The sequence below is a fragment of the Esox lucius genome, chromosome 1 (genome assembly GCF_011004845.1).
Source record: "Esox lucius isolate fEsoLuc1 chromosome 1, fEsoLuc1.pri, whole genome shotgun sequence".
Lineage (NCBI taxonomy): Eukaryota > Metazoa > Chordata > Actinopteri > Esociformes > Esocidae > Esox > Esox lucius.
The window spans coordinates 3781258-3799495 of NC_047569.1; the positions used below are offsets into that span (position 1 = coordinate 3781258).

An 18238-nucleotide genomic window follows, 5' to 3' on the forward strand; every position below is an offset into this window, starting at 1 on the left:
TTCTATTGCAGTAGTCGTGTATCTGTATTTTACATTTGCTTCATGCAGGCAACTGAACATTCCCCGGGTAGCTTGTAGTCTAATGACTGCACCCCGTAAGAACAACCTCTGGTCCCTTGTTGTGTGTTTGTGTGTACGTCAAGCTCTGTAAACCATCGCTTTATGTGCATGATAACACAGACACACAAACACTTGCATTCTCACTTTCCCTCCCTCCCTCCCTCTCTCTCTCACTCACTCTTTTTTTTTTATTTTCCTCCCTCACTATGTGGGCAGAGTCAGATGCTGCCTCTGCTGCAGACCTGTAGCTGATTAGCCAGGAGTCTTTGATGTGCTGAACCCAATTCCAATCATTTGTACATCTACTCTTTGTTCCTCCATTCCTTTCAGACAGCTGATCTATAAGAGCATGGTCAGATTGGAGAAAGCTATAGAGTGTTCGTCTTCAGTCTCCCCTCTTTAACTGTGTCAGAGCGACTGAAGGCTGTGGCCAGTGGGTTGTCCAGTGGCCTCTGCTGCGTCTGCAGTGCTGCAGTGTGGGTTTGAATCCAACCCACTGATCTTTCAGCAAAACTCTCTCTGTTGCTCTACTGCTGTGTGAAGTCTTTAAAATACATAAGTATATTTAAGGTCTGAAGGATCACTTTGAGGGCTGTTCTTTTTTTAATCTGTTATAGTGAATAATGTGACCTGTGGAAAGAAGATTGTGTCTGTGGAGCTCTGACATCTATAAGTCTGGAAAGCAGGGCTAGTAATTCTGTAAAAGTCAGTTTGTTAGTTTTTTGCGAGTGTGTGTGCGTGTAAGCGTAAGCGTGTAAGCGTGTGTGCTTGCACGTGCAAGAGAGGCAAGTGGTCAGTCTGGCATTGGTTGATCTGAGGTGGAAAGGGAAAGCTCTTTTCTCTTCCAGGCTCAATCCCTCTCTGTCTCTCTCTCTTTCTCTCTCTGCCTCCTTGCTTTCTCTCTCTCTTTCTCAAGGAAGCTGACCTACTTTTCTCCCTTCTTTCTGTTTTGTTTTCTTGTCCTCTTCTCTTTCTGCAATATTTGCATATTAGATGTGTGAGCATGTACAGGGGGATAAGTTAGCTGTGTGTGTGTGTGTGTGTGTGTGTGTTGATATTTAATCCGTCTCTCTGTGGAATAGGGATTGTCCTGTTTGTGTCGTTTATGGCTGGGAAGAAAAAAAGATTGCTGGCTCTGAAGCACAGAGATTACTTCCCTCCCTCCTTTCCCCCCATTTCACCTCTATCCATTTCCTTCCGCTCTCCTTTTCCATCCCTCCTGTCTCTCTCTTTCATCCTCCCTCTTCTCCCCCCCGCCCTTCCTCTCGGTCCGTGCACGTGTATCCAAAGGAGCATCCGTCTTGTTTGTTTGTGGTAAATCTAATCAGGGAGTGCTATGAAGACACAGGGCATCTTTATTGAAGCTTCACCGCTCTGTCACATTGGGGAAGCAGTCTGCAGGTCTGGATAGAAAGATCAACCAGTCAACCGTCCCAAAGCACGCTGTCCTGTGTGGTTCAGTTGTCTGCATTCATTTAAAAATGCCCTTTGTCTGTTTGGTCTCAACACAGAGCTCTGAAACCATTTTGGTGGTTATTGTGCTTTTGTTATATCAGACAGGCAAATTAAAAGTCACATTCATGATTGTATATTTATCCATTAATGTCTTATCTCCCTATTTGCATTATTATTGCCGCTGTTAAATATCTAATGAAATCCAGTACAATCAGTACAATCACTGGACCTCCAGTGTTTGTCATTACCCCCCAATGGTTACAGCTTTGCTGTCCAAATGACCCACATGGCTTCCTGGTTAGACGAGCAGTGAGGAAAAAAGGTGCATACATAAAGGTTGGTTTTTTCCTCCTTGAGTTTTTGTGTCCTCCTTGAATGCATAATTTGTTGTCCTCTGGTGTAGTAGGCCTAAAGAGTTTATAGGGACCAATACTGATTTTGTTCACTGGTCAGGGCATGGGCGGATGATGTAAGAAGGTGTAAAGGACACACAAGTTGAGGTATAATGGATGTATAAGAGATCCATACTATAATTTATTGAAATGCATGTTCACCATAGCTCTTCCTTCTTAATGTGTTAGTGTGGATATTGATCAAAGTGTCATTTTCATCCATTCAATGAATGACCCACCAGAAGTCATAATGGATTTGAAATCTTTAAGAGTTTTCTTTAATCTAATCTTTGTTTTGATGGAAATGGACTCTGTCTGAATTAATGAATGCCAACCTTCATGTCAACACTGGTCATTTAAGGTTTTCAGGGGGAATGCTAAGAAAGACCCTGTGATGCAACATCTGCTTTTGGATGTTAACAAGGCAACTCTCAATCCTAATTCCTCTACATATAGTTGATTGTCTGGGGTGCCTCTAATAACTCAGGCTCCCCAGTCTCTGTTTCTAATCACTTTAGTTTTTTGTCGAGACAGTGGCCCATTTTTGACCCAAATTGACCCTAATGTTCTAGTGCCAGTTTAATCAACTGGCGGGCAGAAAGCTTACCACTTGATTAAACATGCACTAGAACAATAGTAAATCCTTTGATTCTCCTGCTGACTTCTTTTACATTGTCAAATACACAAAGCCCTTATCCATCCCGGAATGGGTTCAGAGGCCAAGTCGATGTCGATCAACACCACACTATGGATAATTACTATTCCTTGCTGCTGCTGCCAATTAGGAGTCACATATAATCCCTTGGACAAGACAGATTTACGTGCACATACAGTGCAGCTGAGTGCACGCACAGTTAACAAGCGAGTGGGCTGTTCTTTTATGGAAATAGGGCAGAAAAGAGCAAGTGAGTCTTTATCGACTGTTAGATGCTGTGGCTGGATGGAATGAAGAAGGGTAGAGAGTAGATGGAGGGGATGGATGGAAAGAAGAAGGGTAGAGAGTAGATGGAGGGGATGGATGGAATGAAAAAGGGTAGAGAGTAGATGGAGGGGATGGATGGAATGAAAAAGGGTAGAGAGTAGATGGAGGGGATGGATGGAATGAAAAAGGGTAGAGAGTAGATGGAGGGGATGGATGGAATGAAGAAGGGTAGAGAGTAGATGAGGGGATGGATGGAATGAAGAAGGGTAGAGAGTAGATGGAGGGGATGGATGGAATGAAAAAGGGTAGAGAGTAGATGGAGGGGATGGATGGAAAGAAGAAGGGTAGAGAGTAGATGAGGGGATGGATGGAATGAAGAAGGGTAGAGAGTAGATGGAGGGGATGGATGGAATGAAAAAGGGTAGAGAGTAGATGGAGGGGATGGATGGAATGAAGAAGGGTAGAGAGTAGATGGAGGGGATGGATGGAATGAAGAAGGGTAGAGAGTAGATGGAGGGGATGGATGGAATGAAGAAGGGTAGAGAGTAGATGGAGGGGATGGATGGAATGAAGATGGAGGAAGTGAGTGAGATCACAGCTTACTCAGTGAACAGACGGGAAAGGGGAACAATGCAGACATAATACGTTTCATTTCTTCTGCCTGTCTGGCGTGACCTGTGCATCCATGTGCATCCAGAAAAACCCAGTTAAGGTAATTAAAACCTTTGTGTCATGGCGTGGCCTAATTTGTTCACACCGTTTTTCTACCTATTGCAGCGGTGGCTATGCACATGTCGTGTTGGTACATGCAATGGCGGAGAGGCAGGAGTGAGAGAGAAAGGCAGAGAAAGAAAGGCAGAGAAAGAAAGGCAGAGAGAGAAAGGCAGAGAGAGAAAAGCAGAGAGAGAAAGGCAGAGAGCGAGACAAACGGGCACAAGCGTATATTGTGAGAGAGAGGCAGAGGACAAGACTGAAACATAGAGAAATACAGAAGCAGAGAGAGGAATGAATAGAGGTGCAGAGAGTTAACGAGAATAAATGTTCACTGTGGGTTTTTATTGGTATTCCAGGGCTGAATGAAGTCTGTTACGGCCCAGTCATGAATAGGGATCTATTCCTGACAGTTTACTTCCTTTGACCAGAGCCCAATGAGTTATATGGTGGACCATCAAAGCCCAATGGATTGAAGAATATTCATACGTTTGGGCTGGCGCATACATATACACACAATCTTTCCTTTTCAAAATCCAGTTTTTCCTGAAAACTAATGCTAATTCAGACACTTCCCCTAAACTTAAGCCAGTGCATAAAGAATTGCCTTATCCTATGTGAGAACTTCTTCACATTTCAAGGTCACTTCACTATACTTTGATCCTTGCAATAGTGTGCACAGAAATACGTACACACACACACAGGGAGGGAACACATCACTCTTCCCTTGTAATGGGACTGATTTTGGGAAATCAATATTCAAAGCATGTTTTGCTCGGGTGCAATGCACAGACGCACCAGGTAAATTATTTGCAAAGATTCCTATACTGCTCATGAGTTGAATAAAATATATTTCAAACGAAAGATAACACTTACACAATGACTGTATACATCATGATATGAATCATGCACCAATTATAGCAAAAAATGGCAGAGAGACAGTCCGATATAAAGAGCCTAAATCAACCTCTCAGGGGATGTCCACAACCACAAACACACACTAGACCTCTCAAACTCATCTCTGGACCCCAAAGCCAGTATCCTTCCGGTTTCTATTGCAACCCTCTAATCAATCTAATCAGGGACTTAGACCAGGGACACCAGGTGGGTGCACTTGAGGTAGAACAAAAAAACATAGGAGTTGAAACCTGCTGCACTAGATCATCCCACACTGGATGTGTGTGTCTGATCATGAATATCTACTCATGTATAAAACGTGTTTGGGTAATTGTTTGTGCAAAGGTTTTTAGTTCAAAGCGGCAGAGATTTTTAATCAAGCATAAAAACGGATGTCTTCCTGCTGCTGTCTGACTGTAGCTGTTTACCTGTCTGGCTATTCTGTCGGTCTGTCTGGTTGTCTGGGTCTTTTTTTGTTTTCCTATTGACGGTTTCTACGGTAATAGGGTTCACTTGGGGTTATCACCATTTTCAGAAGGCCGCTGAGAAGAGAAAAGGGCCAAAGGCATGAGCAGTTATTGTTGTGACTAAGAGTCTATTTAGACTAAATCAATTGTTGTGAATACAATTTAATTTAAATACCATTAACATAATCTGAAAATACAATTTTCTATTCACTTTTGTGATGATTAACTTGCTCTTGCCATTTTTAACCATTTATGCTATAGAAAATCAATCTTAAACACAAATCTGGCATCAAGTGGTATCAACTGGACCCAAAACACACAAAAAACACAAAATCCAATGTGAAAAATGATTCAAAAATTACGAAGATATTAAAATAAATACAAAGACTGTCCCATCCCATCTTGCATACTTTTACGTATGCATAAATACAATTTTAATATCAAATGATCCTATCTCCATTTTTACTTGGTCTATCAACATAAAACTAAAACTAAAATGGAGTTTCAAGACCCGAGTACCCGAGTGACCCTAGGAGCTATGTTGTCTGGGGCTATATGCCCCTGGTAGGGTCTCCCAAGGCAAACAGGTCTTAGGCGACGGGTCAGACTAAGAGCGGTTCAAAACCCCCTTAATGATGATAAAGACTTTGAGTTCCGTGACGTCGCCCGGTACGGCGCAGCCGGGGCCCCACCCTGGAGCCAGGCCCGGGGTTGGGGCTCGTAAGCGAGCTCCTGGTGGCCGGGCCTTTCCCCATGGGGCCCGGCCGGGCTCAGCCCGAACGGGCGACGTGGGGCCGCCTTCCCGTGGGCTCACCACCCACGGGAGGGACCATAAGGGGCCGGTGCGAAGTGGATCGGGCGGCAGTCGAAGGCAGGGGCCTAGACAACCCGATCTCTGGACACGGAAACTAGCTCTAGGGACGTGGAATGTCACCTCGCTGGCGGGGAAGGAGCCTGAGATCGTGCGTGAGGTTGAGAGGTTCCGATTAGAGGTAGTCGGGATCACCTCTACGCATGGCTTGGGCTCTGGAACCACACTCCTTGAGAGAGGATGGACTCTTCACCACTCTGGAGTTGCCCATGGTGAGAGGCGGCGGGCTGGTGTGGGTTTGCTTATAGCTCCCCAGCTCTGCCGCCATGTGTTGGAGTTTACCCCGGTGAACGAGAGGGTCGTTTCCCTGCGCCTACGGGTCGGGGATAGGTCTCTCACTGTTGTTTGTGCCTACGGGCCGAACGGCAGTGCAGAGTACCCGACCTTCTTGGAGTCTCTGGGAGGGGTGCTGGAAAGTGCTCCGACTGGGGACTCTATCGTTCTACTGGGGGACTTCAACGCCCACGTGGGCAACGACAGTGACACCTGGAGGGGTGTGATTGGGAGGAACGGCCCCCCTGATCTGAACCCGAGTGGTGTTCAGTTATTGGACTTCTGTGCTAGTCACAGTTTGTCCATAACGAACACCATGTTCATGCATAAGGGTGTCCATCAGTGCACGTGGCACCAGGACACCCTAGGCCGCAGGTCGATGATCGACTTTGTTGTCGTCTCATCTGACCTGTGGCCGTATGTCTTGGACACTCGGGTGAAGAGAGGGGCGGAGCTGTCAACTGATCACCACCTGGTGGTGAGTTGGATCCGATGGCGGGGGAGGAAGCTGGACAGACTCGGCAGGCCCAAGCGTACTGTAAGGGTCTGCTGGGAACGTCTGGCCGAGTCTCCTGTCAGAGAGATCTTTAACTCCCACCTCCGGCAGAGCTTCGACTGGATCCCGAGGGAGGCTGGAGATATTGAGTCAGAGTGGACCATGTTCTCCACCGCCATTGTCGAAGCGGCCTCTCGGAGCTGTGGCCGTAAGGTCTCCGGTGCCTGTCGAGGCGGCAATCCCCGAACCCAGTGGTGGACACCGGAAGTAAGGGATGCCGTCAAGCTGAAGAAGGAGTCCTATCAGGCCTGGTTGGCTTGTGGGACTCCTGAGGCAGCTGACGGGTACCGGCAGGCCAAGCGGGCTGCAGCCCGGGTGGTTGCGGCGGCAAAAACTCGGGCCTGGGAGGAGTTCGGTGAGTCCATGGAGAAGGACTATCGGCTGGCCTCGAAGAGATTCTGGCAAACCATCCGGCGCCTCAGGAGAGGGAAACAGTGCCCTACCAACGCTGTTTACAGTAGAGGTGGGCAGCTGTTGACCTCAACTGAGGATGTCGTCGGGCGGTGGAAGGAGTACTTCGAGGATCTCCTCAATCCCGCCGTCACGTCTTCCATTGAGGAAGCAGAGGATGAGGGCTCAGAGGTGGACTCGTCCATCACCCGGGCTGAAGTCACAGAGGTGGTCGAGAAACTCCTCGGTGGCAAGGCACCGGGGGTGGATGAGATCCGCCCTGAGTACCTCAAGTCTCTGGATGTTGTGGGGCTGTCTTGGTTGACACGCCTGTGCAACATCGCGTGGTGGTCGGGGACAGTGCCTCTGTGATGGCAGACCGGGGTGGTGGTCCCTCTTTTTAAGAAGGGGGACCGGAGGGTGTGTTCCAACTATAGGGGGATCACACTTCTCAGCCTCCCCGGGAAAGTCTATGCCAGGGTTCTGGAGAGGAGAATACGGCCGATAGTAGAACCTCGGATTCAGGAGGAACAGTGTGGTTTTCGTCCGGGCCGTGGAACACTGGACCAGCTCTATACCCTCTACGGGGTGTTGGAGGGTTCATGGGAGTTTGCCCAACCAATCCACATGTGTTTTGTGGATTTGGAGAAGGCATTCGACTGTGTCCCTCGCGGCATCTTGTGGAGGGTGCTTCGGGAATATGGGGTCCTGGGTCCTTTGCTAAGGGCTGTCAGGTCCCTGTACGACCGAAGCAGGAGCTTGGTCCGCATTGCCGGCAGTAAGTCAGACTTGTTCCCAGTGCATGTTGGACTCCGGCAGGGCTGCCCTTTGTCGCCGGTTCTGTTCGTAATTTTTATGGACAGAATTTCTAGGCGCAGCCAGGGGCCGGAGGGTGTCAGGTTTGGGGACCACACAATTTCATCTCTGCTCTTTGCGGATGATGTTGTCGTGTTGGCCCCTTCTAACCAGGACCTTCAGCATGCCCTGGGACGGTTTGCAGCCGAGTGTGAAGCGGTGGGGATGAGAATCAGCACCTCCAAATCCGAGGCCATGGTCCTCAGTCGGAAAAGGGTGGCTTGCCCACTTCAGGTTGGTGGAGAGTGCCTGCCTCAAGTGGAGGAGTTTAAGTATCTAGGCGTCTTGTTCACGAGTGAGGGAAGGATGGAACGGGAGATTGACAGACGGATCGGTGCAGCTTCTGCAGTAATGCAGTCGATGTATTGGTCTGTCGTGGTGAAGAAAGAGCTGAGCCGCAAGGCGAAGCTCTCGATTTACCAGTCAATCTACGTTCCTACTCTCACCTATGGTCATGAGCTTTGGGTCATGACCGAAAGGACAAGATCCCGGATACAGGCGGCCGAAATGAGCTTTCTCCGCAGGGTGGCTGGGCGATCACTTAGAGATAGGGTGAGAAGCTCGGTCACCCGGGAGGAGCTCAGAGTAGAGCCGCTGCTCCTCCACATCGAGAGGGGTCAGCTGAGGTGGCTTGGGCATCTGTTTCGGATGCCTCCGGAACGCCTTCCTGGGAAGGTGTTCCGGTCCCGTCCCACCGGGAAGAGACCCCGGGGAAGACCTAGGACACGCTGGAGGGACTATGTCTCCCGGCTGGCCTGGGAACGCCTCGGTGTCCCCCCGGAAGAGCTAGAGGAAGTGTCTGGGGAGAGGGAGGTCTGGGCATCCCTGCTTAGACTGCTGCCGCCGCGACCCGGCCCCGGATAAGCGGAAGAAGATGGATGGATGGATGGATGGATGGAGTTTCAAGACAGCACTTTTGACAGACATTAACATTAATTAGTTTTTAACATTACTTAAACCGGTCATGTGATTTGATCACGCCAGCCTGATCGGCCACTCCTAAGGGCTAAGGCCGTGGTCTTATGGTTCCCAGGGAGCCGGGTTGTGAAAACACAAAACTCTGTGGCTGCACTCTGCCTGGCTGTTGTCATCCCTCTGATTTATTTACCTTGTATACCTGAGTGAAAATGTTTTCTATGTATTTCTGTATAAATACAGAATATTACATAGGAAATATTATTTTTGATGTCTTTACTGTTATTCTGCAATGTGGAATATAATAAAATTAAATACCGTTGAATCAGTAGGTGTGTCTAAACCTTTGTACTGTGCATATTCTGACTTTTTTCCCCCTGTACTGGTCTCATGGGGGAAATCGAAATCACAGCTCTGGTAATGTTTGTGCCATGCTCTTCCAACTAAACCACAGTTTATGAACAGCAGTTTGTTGTTTGTTTAAAATCAAAATGAAATGAAGCTGTTCTTACTATAAGAGTCTGTGTCTCAGTGGTTTTGCACCATGTGCATAAATTAAATGCTGCTCCTAATGCAACTGCTTCCAGGTTGTTGCTGTTAGGGAGAATGTGTTCTTAGTTGTTCATAGCTGGTTAAAAAAGTGTTACAAAATGCCTTCAATGTTTAAATTTTTCATTGTGGCCAACTCTGATGTACTCCTCTTGCAGACGATTGCTTTGAATGTTGTGATGTTTGTAACCCTGTGGGTTTGACTGCATCCTCTCTCCCGCTAGGGTGGTGAAAGAAGAGATCTCCGACGACAACGCCAAACTGCCCTGTTTCAATGGTCGGGTTGTGTCATGGGTAAGCAACTGTCCTCTGTGTTTCTCACCATATTCACCCATCACCATCTCATTTCAACAGTCATACAGTGTTTCTCACCATATTCCCCCATCACCATCTCATTTCAACTGTCCTCAGTGTTTCTCACCATATTCACCCATCCCCATCTCATTTCAACAGTCATACAGTGTTTCTCACCATATTCACCCATGTTCATCTCATTTCAACAGTCATACAGTGTTTCTTACCATATTCACCCATGTTCATCTCATTTCAACAGTCATACAGTGTTTCTCACCATATTCACCCATGTTCATGTCATTTCAACAGTAATACAGTGTTTCTCCCCATATTCACCCATGTTCATCTCATTTCAACAGTCATACAGTGTTTCTTACCATATTCACCCATGTTCATGTCATTTCAACAGTCATACAGTGTTTCTCCCCATATTCACCCATCACCATCTCATTTCAACTGTCCTCAGTGTTTCTCACCATATTCACCCATGTTCATGTCATTTCAACAGTCATACAGTGTTTCTCACCATATTCACCCATGTTCATCTCATTTCAACTGTCCTCAGTGTTTCTCACCATATTCACCCATGTTCATCTCATTTCAACTGTCCTCAGTGTTACTCACCATATTCACCCATCACCATCTCATTTCAACAGTCATACAGTGTTTCTCACCATATTCACCCATGTTCATGTCATTTCAACAGTCATACAGTGTTTCTTACCATATTCACCCATGTTCATCTCATTTCAACAGTCATACAGTGTTTCTCACCATATTCACCCATGTTCATGTCATTTCAACAGTCATACAGTGTTTCTCACCATATTCACCCATGTTCATGTCATTTCAACAGTCATACAGTGTTTCTCACCATATTCACCCATGTTCATCTCATTTCAACAGTCATACAGTGTTTCTCACCATATTCACCCATGTTCATGTCATTTCAACAGTCATACAGTGTTTCTCACCATATTCACCCATGTTCATCTCATTTCAACAGTCATACAGTGTTTCTTACCATATTCACCCATGTTCATCTCATTTCAACAGTCATACAGTGTTTCTCACCATATTCACCCATGTTCATGTCATTTCAACAGTAATACAGTGTTTCTCCCCATATTCACCCATGTTCATCTCATTTCAACAGTCATACAGTGTTTCTCACCATATTCACCCATGTTCATGTCATTTCAACAGTCATACAGTGTTTCTCCCCATATTCACCCATCACCATCTCATTTCAACTGTCCTCAGTGTTTCTCACCATATTCACCCATGTTCATGTCATTTCAACAGTCATACAGTGTTTCTCACCATATTCACCCATGTTCTTTTCATTTCAACTGTCCTCAGTGTTTCTCACCATATTCACCCATGTTCATCTCATTTCAACTGTCCTCAGTGTTACTCACCATATTCACCCATCACCATCTCATTTCAACAGTCATACAGTGTTTCTCACCATATTCACCCATGTTCATGTCATTTCAACAGTCATACAGTGTTTCTTACCATATTCACCCATGTTCATCTCATTTCAACAGTCATACAGTGTTTCTCACCATATTCACCCATGTTCATGTCATTTCAACAGTCATACAGTGTTTCTCACCATATTCACCCATGTTCATGTCATTTCAACAGTCATACAGTGTTTCTCCCCATATTCACCCATCACCATTTCATATCAACAGTCATACAGTGTTTCTGCTACCTTCTCTCTTTCGCTCTCTCTCTCTATAGTCATAGATGAATGAATATCGTTTCATTCTGTTTCTATCTATTTTTGCTTTTGTCTTTCTAACTGTGTCACTTTCTGTTTGCCTGTGTATCTCTCTCTCTCACTTTGTTTCTGTAAACAACATGTACCTGACCTCTGACCTTTGAATGTGGTTGGCCCTCACCATCAGTAGGACAAAAAGAGGCATTCACTTCACTGTAGTGTCACCTGAGTGCTAGATATCATTTACTTCTCTTCATAAAGCATAAATATGGTGTCCTCGAAAACATCTTCAATGCAGCAAGCGTTAATGTTTCTGTAACTCAAAGTTAAATGATGGTTTAACTCACCACAGTCATTATAATTGTGGATAGGAATGTGCAGGAATAATATTTAGTATTTTTGGATTGGGAAGAGCAGAGTGTGTGTTTGGGCGAGTGTGCGTGTGTATGTCTGCGTTGCATGTGTGTGACTGTTTACCAGCTCAGCAACAGCTAACAGACTTGTTTAATTGGGTTCTGGTCGGATCTGTTTTGTGTTCAGATGGTTTGCTAACTTGGAAGCTGTGTGTGTCTGTCTATGTCTGTGTGCTTGTGTTTTGGCCACTATGAATGATAATGCCTATGCATCTACAACAAGATTGCCATTAAAATATATGTCTGTCCTTGCGACTGCAAGGGCAACAGTGAACACTAATACCATGCAAGTAAACTTGCAGCATTTTAGGGTATTGTGGACAGGGGTAGCATTTTCAACGGTTTAAAGCTTTTCCATAACCCTTAACCCCTATCCCTAGAAAGTTAACACTTTCAATGCATACTGTCAACTACAAAAGAAGCATTGACACCCTTCCTGAAATTGAGCAAAAGTGAAGGCAATAAAGAAACAATTACTCTTAATTTGGGTGCAAACATAAGGGGGAGCTATTTACTTTTATAACAACACAATCACTGTTCAAACACAACACATTTTACTGTGTAGTACGATTTCTTTCTGCAGAAAAATAGGTCAAAAGAATGGGTGCTTCTACAATCAATGTTTTGTGAAGCCTCCCCAGGAGTGGATAACAGCATTGAACCACTTCCTATAAAGTCTGGTGTAAAGATCGTTTGGTGTCGGTTTGGTGTACACTTCTGGAGGGATCTTGGACCACTGCTCCATGCAGCACATCTCAAGATCCTTGATAGTCTTCGGTGACCTCTTCAATTCAGGACACAGGTTTTCAATTGGATTCTACTCTGAAGGTTGAGATTGTGAGATTGCAACCATCTGTGTTGATTTTGATGTATGGTTGGAGTCACTGTCTTGTTGAAAGGTCCATACACAGCCAACTCTCAATCTTGTGACAGTAAACCAGGTTTTAGCCTAAAATATCCTGGTACTTAGTGGAATTTATTAGGTCATCAATCTTAATAAGAGCACTTGGAACACAAGTAGCAAAACATCCCCAAAGCACAATGATCTATCAACATTTTTTACTTTGGGTATCAGGTGCTTTTCCTTTTATGCAGTCTCCTTTTGTAGCTAAACGTGCTGATAGTGTGCATGGCCAACAATTAAGATTTCTGGTCACCCTTATTTGACTAAAGCACCCAATAAAATTATAGTTCCAGTAATGTTTGGCAAATTTCCTGCCCCACATTATGGACTGGCTCAGTAAGTTCCTCTTTGGTGCAACCCTTCCAAAGCACTTGTAGATATGGTGGTGTCTAACAGTTGATGTTGAGACCTGAGAACCCAAAGATTTCAGTGGACTCCCACTAGTTCTGAAAATGTCATGCTTGATTTCTTCTTTGTCTCACCCTGCATCAGGGCAATATGCGCAAAGGCATCCTTCAATTTGCAGCTGTTTCAGACATCGGAATTGCCCTGACTTAACCCTCTAAAAAATGTTTGATTCTGAAGTAAATTAAAACATCAGATTTTAAAGTGAATTCACTTGTTGACTTTAGTGTGTAGTTAATTGGTTTTTGTCAATCATTTTGGTTTTAGAGAAAGAGGATATTTGTCAGTTTGTACAAGGGGTCCAGCCAAGATTTGGCTGCTTTTAACCCTTCCAAACTGGAGATGTTTGGGGAGCTGCCAAGATGCATGTACAAAGGGCAATTAGGATTAACTGCTTTTGTTCAGTAACAGTTTAACATATTTTTCACCTTTCTGACTATGGGCTTCAATCCAGCAACCTTTTGGCTGCCTGCCGTCCTAACATGTTGAGAGGTGAGATGGAACAGATTTTATATATTCTCATGCTATCCAGTGACCGTCCAACTCCTCCTGATGGGCCTTAAAACAGCAGCCTTCTGATTTGCAACGTTACTACCTCCCTAACAACTTTCTTACTAGTTGAGCTACAGAAAAGGTATGTCTTAGATGGTCAACTTTCAAACTAACTGGAGAGAGCTTACTGCTCATTGTAAATTCTGTTACATGCCCTTGTGCATACACACATACACACTTTTTTTTTCGTGTCCCAAGCTTATTTCTCTGTCCAACACAGGCACTCATCTTTGTCCAAATCCATTCGTAGTCACGCGCAGCAACACGGTCTTGTTTTGGAAATAGAGAGAAAAAAGGGTGTGGAAAAAGAGAGAAAGGGGGGAAGCTTTAATTGTTTCTTAAATCTCTATCTCTCAGACCCTCTCAGTTAAATGTGCTTTATTGGAATGGCAAACTAATGTATACAATGCTAAAGTGTACCTTTTACACGTTTTCTTGTCTAGCCTTCTCAAATGCACGGCTGTGCTCACAGAGTCTGTACTTTGTCCATGTTTTTTTATGGTTTTGATCAGTAACCATGGTCAAATAGTTTGTTATGCCAGTTTCAGTGTAGTGCCAGATGGCATTTCATTTTGCTTTATGCCTGCGAATGTGTTTCCCAATGGTTTTGTTTTGACAGCATTGCGATTTCGTTTATTCTGGTTGGATGTTCTGGTCTTGAGGCATCTGTTTGATACTTTAGTGGAACTGGTTCCCTCCCTGTCTCTCTGAAGTTTCTCTGTATCTCCTATTATCCCTCTATCTCTATTTATCCCTCTCTCTTTCCCCCTTTTTTCATATCTTGATAAGTTTTTCCTCCTCTCTCTATCTTTCTCCCACTTGTCTTTATTTAAATCCTTACCCTCTGCCCTCATGTCCCTTTTAATTAATATTTGGCCTGGTCTACTGATTCTCTCCCTCTGTTCTGAACCCCAAACTGCTCTGGGTCGTTTCCCCATTGATACTGATCTAGGATCAGTTTCCCCCTCCCTCAATCCAAGCCGTAACCATTACTGGAGAAAAGGCAAAAAAAACTGATGCAAGATCAGCACCAAAGCTGAGCTGGACATTGGAGTGAACTCAAGCGCTCCGATGCTGCGGTTTGGTTGAGCTCTGGTCTTGACCACTGAGCTGGATAGAACTCTCTGTTCTCAGTTGTACCCTTTCAGCTGTGAGGTTGGACCCCAAGAGCTCCCCCATGTGACCATACGGAAGAAGTACCCACACACATTCCCCTCCAGTTCTCATCTTGCTCAAGTCTCCCTTTCTCCCATCCTTTCCCGTCTCTTCTCTCCTGTGAAAGGTAAACCGAGGGAACAATGAAGACGTAGAAATGACTTTCCTAACCTTCAGAATGACTTGTGCACTCTAGTATAAAATCGCAGGCACCCTGAGGCACCTTAATTGGGGAGAACAGGCTCAGTAAAAGCTGGGATGGAACAAATGGAAGATAATATCACTCCATTCACTCTTTTTTAAACAGTCTTGTGTTTTTAAGGTGTGCTTTAGAGAAAAAAATACTATAGGAATACTATAACACTTCGCTGATGTATTTCTGCATCATGTTGGTAAGATTTTGGAGGAAGACCAGAGCACAGAATGATGAAAACAGGGCTACTTGAAAACAGGGCTACTTCCCCAGTTTATTGCATTAACTAACTGGAATCACAGGATGCTCCACAACATGCCCGAAATATCCTGGTCTTAATAAATTGAATCACAAAAAGAAACAGATAGGCATGGGGGACATTCCAAAAGAGTAAAGAAGTGTGTGTCAGTGAGGTGTCTGTAATGTCAATGAGCACATTTAAAATCCTGACCCATAGGTACGTGGACAAACTAATGATCAAAGTGATAAGTGATTTGCTACTAAGGTTCTGCATCTGTTTCAATGTGTCTTATATTATACCCACTTCCTCAATTAGCACATTTCCACTGGAGCGCCCAACCAGGGAATCGAAAACAAAGTTAGTAGGATGATGACAAAAATAGGACGCTAGCCAGCAGTATTGAACGCGCTGCCTATGCAGGGACATTGCTCTTAGCAGCACATGTATTTTTTTCAGCAGGGGTTAGAATTTGGCCTACTGTTCTTTCAGCAAAAACATAAATATCTGCAAGGTTGTTTGGACCAATCAAATTGCATAGGTCATCTCAGGTGGACAGGCTAAGATGTGCAACAAAGCAAGTGAAAGGTTGATGGTTGTATTCAATAAATAAAAATGAAACTGTTAAACTACAGCAAAACTCTGAAGGACCACGGTTGTACATAACATAAACTTCTTCAAATTTAAAGTAGTTCAAAATAGTGCCCGTTGGTGAATCAGTGTTGTTTCTAGCAAATCCCCCTATCATCTTCCAGTCATGGCCTCTGGATCACACAAGTTCAGTTCAGCTACTCCCACCCCACACACATACCTGTCTCATTCTCTCTGTCACTGACACTCACACAATCACTTACACTCACTCAATACAATATCAGGAAAGGTTAAAGCAGTTCAGTTGTCAAAGTGAACACAAGAAATAATAATAACAGCGATCTCCCTCTCTTTTTCCCTTGTCTCTCTCCCTCTCTGCCTCCTAGTTGGTGTCAGCAGATGGTTCTCTTGGGGGTTCTGATGGGGGATCTGTGTGCGCTGACAGCCAGGCAGAGCTGACACCCCCTCTGGAGAGAACCGGCGGTATTGGAGACTCAAGACCTCCCTCTTTTCAGTCAGTATTTGCACAGCAGTGTGCGTGTGCGTGTGTGTGTGTCATGCAGGAATTATTTCCCACCCAGAGCTAACACACTTGATTTTGGGTGAAAAACAAACATCATCTTCCTCTATTTTCAGTACAAATGTAAAGACCCTTGTCCTCCTACCAGCTTATTCATTCTTTCAAAATGGTGCTCTTCTTTTTTCCTCACACACACACACACACTGCTAGCTACTGACCATGTTCGATTTACTGTAAACCTCACAAAACCCCTCAGCAGTGTTATTCAGACATGCCCGTCAATGCGGAGCCATGTTGCTGTACTAAGTTACTATTGATCTTTTGGAATGTTCTCTTCAGTGTGGTGTGGCCTTAGCGTAGCTGGATACATATGGCACTATTTAGTACTTAGTTTGTGTGTGTGTGACAGAGACAAAGAATTGTGAATGAACAAATGTATTCCATCCATACCATTGGTTTTTCTGTCCGTCTGGCTCTGAACCCCTGTGTTCAATGTCAATATTAAATCAGTGAAAACTCTGCTGTGATTCGGTGAGCTAGTTTTTATCCCAATAATCTTGTTTCTTAACATTTGCTGCATGCAAATCTTTCGCTCACATGTGCCTGCGTGCTTGCACCGATCAGCCATAACATAATGACCACCTGCCTGATACTGTGTAGGTCCCCCCTTTTGCTGCCAAAACAGCCCCGACCCCTCGAGGCCCGGACTCCACCAGACCTCTGAAGGTGTGCTGTGGTATCTGGCACCAAGACATTAACAGCAGATCCTTTAAGTCCTGTATGTTGCGAGGTGGGGCCTCCATGGATCGGACCTGCTTGTCCAGCACATCCCACAGATGCTTGATTGGAAGTCAACACCTTGAATGTGTTGTTGTGTTCCTCAAACCATTCCTGAACCATTTTTGCTTTGTGGCTGAGTGCATTATCTTGCTGAAAGAGGCCATGCTATCAGGGAATACCGTTGCCATGAAAGGGTGCACATGGTCTGCAACAATGCTTAGGTAGGTGGTACGTGTCAATATAACATCCACATGAATGGCAGGACCCAAGGTTTCCCAGCAGAACATTGCCCACACTGCCTCCGCCAGCTTGCCTTCTTCCCATAGTGCATCCTGGTGCCATGTGTTCTCCAGGTAAGCGACACACACAGCAGTGTGTGCGTGTGTGTCATGCAGGAATTATTTCCATCCATGTGATGTAAAAGAATATGTGATTCATCAGACCAGGTCACCTTCCATTGCTCCGTGGTCTAATTCTGATTCTCACGTGCCCATTGCAGGCACTTTCAGCAATGACAGGGGTCAGCATGGGCATCCTGACTGATGGGCACCCTATACGCAACAAACTGCAATGCACTGTGTGTTCTGGCACCTTTCTATCATTACCAGCATTAACCTTTCCAGCAATTTGAGCTTCAGTAGCTTGTCTGTTGGATCAAACCAAACGGAACCCCACGTTCATCAGTGAGCCTTGGCCACCCATGACCCTGTCGCCAGTTCAACGCTTTTCCTTCCTTGGACCACTGCAGACTTGGAACACCCCACAAGGGCTGTAGTTTTGGAAATGCTCTGACCCAGCCGTCTAGCATCACAATTTGGCCCTAGTCAAAGTCGCTCAGATCCTTATGTTTGCCCAATTTTCTTGCTTCTAACACATCAACTTTGAGGATGGAATGTTCACTTGCTGCTTAATGTATCCCACCCACTGACAGGAACCATGATAATGAGATTATCAGTGTTATTCACTTCACTTGTCCGTGGTCATAATGTTATGGCTGATTGGTGTATACTGTACACAGAGCCCTCGACTCCCTCTACTGGTCAGGTTTTGTTACTTCATCTTGGCCCACTGCAGAGCTCACATGCACATTCACATGTACTCCTCCTCATGAATAATACACACTTGTTTCTCTTTGTAGCCATCTCCCA

General features: G+C 45.1%; 1 protein-coding gene across 2 annotated transcripts in view; it reads left to right on the plus strand.

The window, feature by feature from the left end:
* LOC105029772 (segment polarity protein dishevelled homolog DVL-3) overlaps window positions 1-18238 on the plus strand; it is a 54502-nt gene that overhangs the window by 7560 nt on the left and 28704 nt on the right. For both annotated transcript variants that reach the window (XM_010903289.3, XM_020050876.2), the window contains exons 2-3: window positions 9538-9607; window positions 16177-16304. In XM_010903289.3, the coding sequence (XP_010901591.2) occupies window positions 9538-9607; window positions 16177-16304 (198 nt within the window). The remainder of the gene's footprint in view (window positions 1-9537; window positions 9608-16176; window positions 16305-18238) is intronic.